The 7,560-nt window shown below is 27.1% G+C and overlaps 1 protein-coding gene across 2 annotated transcripts; it reads left to right on the top strand.

Moving 5' to 3' along the window:
• The first annotated feature begins 1,563 nt into the window (after window positions 1-1,563).
• On the top strand, window positions 1,564-7,560 carry LOC105197482 (nucleolar transcription factor 1-B). 2 transcript variants are annotated; one of them, XM_039456580.1, is made up of 8 exons: window positions 1,564-2,009; window positions 2,711-2,873; window positions 2,945-3,036; window positions 3,585-3,801; window positions 3,911-4,159; window positions 5,046-5,177; window positions 6,437-6,526; window positions 6,935-7,559. In XM_039456580.1, the coding sequence occupies exons 1-8, from the start codon at window positions 1,947-1,949 to the stop codon at window positions 6,997-6,999; spliced, it is 1,071 nt and encodes a 356-aa protein (XP_039312514.1). In that variant the 5' UTR covers window positions 1,564-1,946; the 3' UTR covers window positions 7,000-7,559. The 2 variants fall into 2 exon arrangements, with proteins under 2 accessions (XP_039312514.1, XP_039312516.1); XM_039456582.1 differs by lacking the exon at window positions 1,564-2,009 and adding an exon at window positions 2,518-2,634 and having other exon boundaries at window positions 2,945-3,073; window positions 6,935-7,560.

Here is a 7,560-nt window from a genome sequence, read left to right as displayed (position 1 = left end):
AATAACAACTGCGTGTGACTCAATTTTTTACCTTTCTTTTAATTTAACATGCAAAAATTTTATATGTAAAGTAATTAGAAAAGTAATATTATAAAAAAAATAATAATTCCACTTAAAAAATGACAATAATCATACGACCTTAAAAAATTAATTTTTTTCGACATTATTTGTCCCCTTCCAGAGTATACAACTTTTTGTAACATTTTTTTTCAAATGTCTAATTTCCAAAACATTTGTCTATTTTAATTTCAATTACATTAATAAAAGTATAAAATATTTTGTATATAAATGTATATAAATATCATAGATAAATGTATAATAAATAAAGTTTTTAAAGCGCAAATTGTTTTTATTCCGTTGAATGTAGATAACTTGTAGAATCATGAGAAGATGAAATCGCAAGAGAAAAAATTTGAGAGACCTGTATCAAATATGTTCTCCTTATCGCTTATCACAACGCACCGTCATGGAGGAGGTTTAAAGGTCAATCAAATCATAAGAATTAGCAAGCGGATTGTCAAAGCAGTAACGAGCGATGTTGTCAAACGCGAATCGTACACATGTACATCCGCGATCTACATATCTTTTAAACTGTTCTACAGAGAAGACGCTAGATATTCGAGCGAGGATGCGAGAACGGAAAAGATTCAAAATTGTGAATTAATTTAAAAGTAATTTAGGAATATAAGAACTACGTTATAAATAATTATGGATTGTTTTGTTTTCGCGGTAATCAATTTATAATAAATTTTTGTAGAAAATTTTTGTCATCAAACAGACGTCCGACTATCGCAGCTTTTACGCTTTTATTATCAAATCGCCGTAATTGAAAAATAAATTAAGACTTTGTTGAGAGAAAAGTTCACTTGAAGTTAATTTAAGAGTATGATTTTGTAATCTTGCTTGCTTCATTAAAATTCAAAACTTTTTACGATTTTCTGTATAAAGTTACTAATCGACATGTTGTGATTGATGCTATATTTTCGTAAAAAGAAATGATTAAAATTGACCGATAAAAAATAATGCAATAGAAAATTAAAATATCCCACATAAAAAATTAAAAGATATAAAATAAAAAGATATAAAATAGAAAATTTTTTAAATGATGATTACGTTTAAAACGTTTAATTTTTAAATGACGATTACGTTTAAAAGTATTTTAATTGAGTATGCACCCAAAAAGGATATGTTAACTTTATATATTAAAAGTGTTAAAGAAATGAAATTTGATTTTATAAAACAAGAGCACAATGTATTTATTTTATTAATATCGTTATTTTAAAGACAAGATTATTTTCAAATTTTTATTAGATTAGATATTTAAATGTGTCTTTTTTCACATTGCTCAAAACGGATGTAAGATATTAAAAATATATTTTAAGAACACTCTTTTTATATTTTGATAAAGATAAACATTTATCAAGAGATAATTTGTTTTATCAATGAAATAAAAACATGTTTTTATTAATATTCAAAAGATAAGTCGGAGATACAGTAATGAAGCACAAAAACATTTAATGAATAATTTTCTTCCGAAGATCTATCAGTAAGAATGCACATGTCCCCTCGGATTAGATCAGTACGCACTGTATTCTATATCAAGATGATATGAAATGCGATCGAGTCAATTAGTTCACCTGAAGCGAAGCGTCGACACAGTTGTGACCAGAATCGAGGAACTCTTTCCAGCTACCAAGCATCGTCAGATCGTGTTGTACACTGGAAATTTTAAAGATACTAAACAATTATTAAAGAAAACTTTAAGGAAAAATTTTTAATTTGTTATACATTGGATTGTGGATGTGTTATAAACACGTGGAAATCAAATCTCAGAATTTGAGAGACTCTGATTTTTCCTTATAAGTCGGTACAGAGCCATTAATTTTCTTGGTATCACTAATCGCTTAAAGTGTAAGAGGAAGTTGCTCGAAGCTTTTCATTTAGTTATGTGTGATACAGGAAATACAAAGATAAATATTTCGGGGATCTTCTCGAGAAAGACAAAGTCGGTAAGAAAATAACTCAACTATTGTACGCTCTATTAAGCGTACGATACTAATCGTACGACGTACGACTATGAATTTTCTAATTTTTAGAGTAAATAAATTTTGTAAATAAATAATTAAATTTAGAAAGAAAAATTGAAGTTTCTCGATAAACATTTTTACAAAAATTTATGTAATTCGTGCAAAAACAAATTCAAAAACATATCAGGGTGTCCTCATATAAATGGCCATCCTCTTTTACCTTGTAAACTAACAAAGATAAATCTAATAAAAATATCAAAATATACGGTTTAAAATAAACTCTATTATGAGTACAGTAGTCACTTAAAAAATTATCTACATTAAAGAACGGAGAGATACGGATAATTTTTGCAGTTTTATTTTATTACATATTGTCTGTCAGTATACGAATCTGAAACTGTTAACTAGTGATAAAATGAAAATGCAAATATTATCTATGTCTCTCCGTTCATTAACATAAATAATTTCTTTAAGTAACCACTGTGCTTACAATAGAGTTTAGTTCAAACCGTATAATATGATATTATTTTTATTGTGTCTGTCTCTATTAATTTGAGAGATAAAAAGAGGCAGTCACACGTATATGGGAACATCTGTATATAAATAGGTAAAATTATGAACTTAGAATGGATTTCTTTTTAAACACTTTATGTGCAAATGTCTTATTATATTCATTGTTTCAGAAAACAAACAAATCAACAGTCGTGGACCGCCCTAGCAAAGCCTGTACAAAGTGTAAAAAAAACAAAGTAATTATTCAAAATCAAGAGGACGAAATACGAACGCTGAGAGCATTAAACAGAGACATACAGAGGGAGATTATTGACAAAATAAAAATTTCTACGCGTAAGAAAACTGTGCAGTGTTACTTCGCTATATTCTACCTTTAATGACCAAAATTAATGAAATGCTTTCAGAGATTGAAAATCATGAGAGCGATAATAAAGAGAAGAAGAAAGAAAGAGAGGAAAAAGTGCCTGTTGGGACTGTCAAAGAATCCGATCAAATGGTTGGTTCATAACAAGTTATACAGGAATCATTGTGACGTAAGACAAAACAAAAAAATATACAGCACACTCCTGGTTAACTGACGCTGTATGGCGTGTCATGGCCGGAAAAGATTTACTTTTAATAAACAAATAATAAAACTTGCCATCAATATTTCTTTAAAGAATGAAATAACAGTGATCAGTTTCATTATTACGCATGTTATTAAATCCGATCAATGATGACGTGTAAACGTAGTCATTGTTGAAAAAACAAATTTTTTTTTAAAGCTATGAAAAGTAAAGTTTTCTTGAGCCATAACACAGACAACATCAATTAGTGAGGAATGTGTTCTTCGTTCTCTGATGTGAATTTTCATACATATTCATAAAAATGTTATTTATTACAACGATTATCATACATGGACTTCGCCATGGCAAATTGAGATGTTCTCGTGGATATGTATAAAGATACGCACCAGTTCATGTACATACAGTGTCACACCAGCCATCCTGAAGCTTCTATTTAAGTGTAAATGATTTTTATAAACATATCTTTCTTGTATTGTAGATACATTTAGGAAGAGATCAGTGGCTTTCGCTAGAGTCGTACAACAGTATTGTAAGCAGCTCAAAAACGCCAAAAAAGTTCTTAAAAAACTTGTCATTTGCTGTTTTTGGACACGACACACTAAAAGAAACCAGTGTCACGGACGAAAAATGTAACTCGGAACAAAATGCTACGCCGAAGCCTTCGCTAGACTCGACTAAACTCTTGGCAATTAAAGGTATTCTAATAATTTATACAGTATAAGTAATAGCTTATCTAATACTGATGTAAATAATGTATGTAAACTCAAAAAAATGCAAAGCAACATGTACATATGTTTCTTACAGATATGTATCATCATTATTTAATGACGAATTTGCACTATTCAGAAGAAGCAGCTGATCTTGAATTAGTGCATGCAACGTCATACATAGTTTCTAAAATATCAGACAAGAACAAACCGTCAAAGGCGACAAAAGGGAAAAAAGGGAAAAGAGAAAAAGTAATGAATAAAGAGATGGAAAAAGCCGTGAAAAAAGTTGTACGCAAGGAAAGGAAAAACTTGCTTAAAAGAGCATTGAAATTCTCAAAGAAAGGTATAATTTTTAATTGTAACTAAATTTACTTCGTTTATCTCGTACATATCGATATGATTTTTAAAAAAACAATTTTTGTTTAAAACCAATGAGTAAAAAAATAGATCACGATAAAATTACTAAGCCACGAGAAAAACGTTTAGAAAAAGTAATCAAAAATTCTATCTGAAAAAATCCATGTTAAATCAATAGTCGCGCATCTCTCGAAGTTTATTGGGACTAATATACAAAGGAGAAAAGAATTTAAGAAGACGGAGAAGATAAAGATTTTTAAATAAAAGCATAATGGGCGAATATCATGTGATACTTTAATGTTGTAGTAAGAAAAAAAAATAAAATTAAAAAGTAAAATACAATATAAATATAAATAAATAAAACTACAAACAATAAATCAAAAATAAATAAATAAATAAGTAAAAATAAAATATACAAGTAAATAGAATAATAATATAATATATAAAAAATAAATAAATAAATAAAAATAAAATATATATAAACAATAAGAAGCTTTTATGTCCGGCAAGAATGCGGCATGTGATTTAGCGTATTTTATTGTAAATATTTGTAAATTTAATTAAAAAATTATTGAGCACAAAGACCTGCTTTCGACCAGTATAGCCTTCTCGTTGTTTATACATTTTGACACATCCCGGTCTTGTTAGTTATCGTTTACATTGTGTTATTTTAAACATTGCTTTTAATCATGTGTTTGAATATGTAAAATTGAATGCCATTGAAGTTATTATTGTAATGTATTTTTCCAAATGATTGCGTATATATTATGTTTTTTATAATATGCCATATTTATAAAAAATTGATAAACTTGTGGTTGAAAATATGATGTATCGTATACAAATATTAAGTTAACATTATATTAAAATTATAGATAAGGAAACAGACGAGGAAACAAATGTCGACGAACAAAGTAGCAGTAATGTAAAACTCAATGCTTTATTGAAGGTTGGTGCTTCATATAATATAAATAACAGTGCTGATGAAGATACAGAAGATACAGAAGGTATTACAATTTATTTTATGTAATATTTCTTTCAGAAAATGAAATAAGTTTCAAAAACTGAAATAATCAAATATGTAATGCTAATTATCTGATTGACACTAAAGCATAAAGTTATTTTATGCGTAAACAAAATTTGACTACCTTTTTACGTAGTTTTTAGAGTTAAATGTAACATTGATATTTTTTCGATGAGATATGTCACACATTTTTTATTCCGCTAAAACTTAAAATTCAACTTCACATTATCAAATTTAAAACTTCGATAAAAAATCATACATGAATATGCAAACATTTAAGATTGTATATACACACAATTTTTACACTATCCAGAAATGAAAACTCAACCTAAACCAAATAATTACAGAGATTAAGTTGCTTGTCAATTGCTATTACGTTGCCGTTAATTTAATACGTTAACGAAAATGTTTTCGACAATTCAGTCCTGGAAACAAATTTTATACATGGTGTATACTAAATATTCTAAAAGATTTTAAGGGATAATTCCTTATACAAATTGAAGACGAAAACTTTATATGACCATATGTCCGAATAACTTACAATTAGTTTCAAAGATATAGTGTCAAAATTGTAAAAAGAATTCCGTTTTTTCCAAAAATTTCAAAAACCGAGTCAAATTATTTTAATAAATCTTTGTGTATGTTTGAAGAACATAATGGCTTTTGGAGCTATACTTCATTTTTTTATTCAATCAAGGGCAAACCTAAGAATAAGCGGGTAAAATTTTTTAAAGAAAGAATTGGTATGTCACTGAGCTTTTTAAATTAAACATTTTTTTGTAATAAATGAGATAAATTAAAAAAAAAAGATTTTTTTAACGTTTTCGATAGACTAAGCCATTTTCGAGAACAAAATAAATTCAAATTTGTAAACTGCAAATTAACTGAGCTATTGAGCCGTTATTAACTAAGCCGTTTCAAACATATGTTCATATAAAGTTTGTTTTTTATAAAAACAAAGAAAAATTTGCAGACATGGTTGAACAAAATTAATTAAATTAACTGTTGTTTTTTTTAAACTGTAAAAAATTTCCGGGTATAACAATTTTAACTATAATTTTTGAATAAAAATATAAAGTACCTTCGTCAATGCAAATTAAAAAACTATAAACAAAAAACATTTTTCATACAAATATTAAGTAAAGAAAAAATAGTCTTGTCTCTGTAGTCTTGTCCTTTTTTTAATAATTTTATAATAGTTTTATTTGTTTTCAAGAAATAAATAATGAATTCAAATTGCAGATGAGACAGATGACGAACAAACGGATAGTGATTCAACAGACGACGAGAGTTCAACGTCCAGCGCAACTGACTCTGATAAAAACACAGAAGGTATTGCTTATTATTTTATATGAGTATTGTATAAATGGTGACTTAAATAAAATATAAGTACCTATAAGCATAACAATATTCGTAGAATATTATACAATTATTATTAAAAAATTAAAATAATATTGTTGTAAATATTCCAAGAATATTATTTAATATTTTAAAATATTATTGAAATATTTTATATATTATTTTTTTTTTTGAGTGAACTTTATTTCATTTTAATAAAAAAAATTTTAATTAATATTTTAAGAATATTATTTATTATTATTTAATATTATATTATAATAATTAGAATATTTTTTTTATATTTAATATTCTAAAAATATATTTAGAATATTATGTAATATTATATAATATTAAGCATTTAGTGGGTACATGTAAATAAATTTTTCATCATTTATGTTTTAGCATCTTCTGAAGATGAGGTCAATGAGTCATCGAAGCAAACAAAGAATAAAGCTTGCACAAAATAGCTAAATAATTGCAAGTTATCGACAACTTGTTACAAATATTCTCATTAGTTGTTAGCAAAGCAACAGAAGAGGGTATCCTCTTATCATTACGTTCTTGCCAGCAATAGTTTTGAAAATATAATACCGACAAGTTCTCAACAACTTATCAGCATTATACTTATCACAAATTATAAATGGGAATTGTTGCTCACATGTTGCTGTTATGTTGCTCACAGATTGCTATATACAATTTTCAAAATATAGTAATGGCAAGTTCTAAACAACTTACGGCAATATAGTTATCACAGATTGACTTCAATAATTTTTCTACGTTTGCTCGACAATAAAACTCAGCATATTAATACTGAATTAAGTAGAACATTTTCGTCGCATTAAATAAAAGACAACATAAGTACCAATTAACGAGCAATTTAATCTGTGCAATGATTTGCTTTAGATCGAGTTACCACGTTTTGCTATCTGGGGAGTAACATGTGAGGTAACAGATGTTACGTCATGTAAATGCAATCCAACCCAATAATATATACATCACAATATTATCAAGTGACGATAATTAAAATA

The sequence above is a fragment of the Solenopsis invicta genome, chromosome 13 (genome assembly GCF_016802725.1).
Source record: "Solenopsis invicta isolate M01_SB chromosome 13, UNIL_Sinv_3.0, whole genome shotgun sequence".
In the NCBI taxonomy this organism is placed as follows: domain Eukaryota; kingdom Metazoa; phylum Arthropoda; class Insecta; order Hymenoptera; family Formicidae; genus Solenopsis; species Solenopsis invicta.
This window is presented reverse-complemented; position numbering and strand designations above follow the sequence as displayed.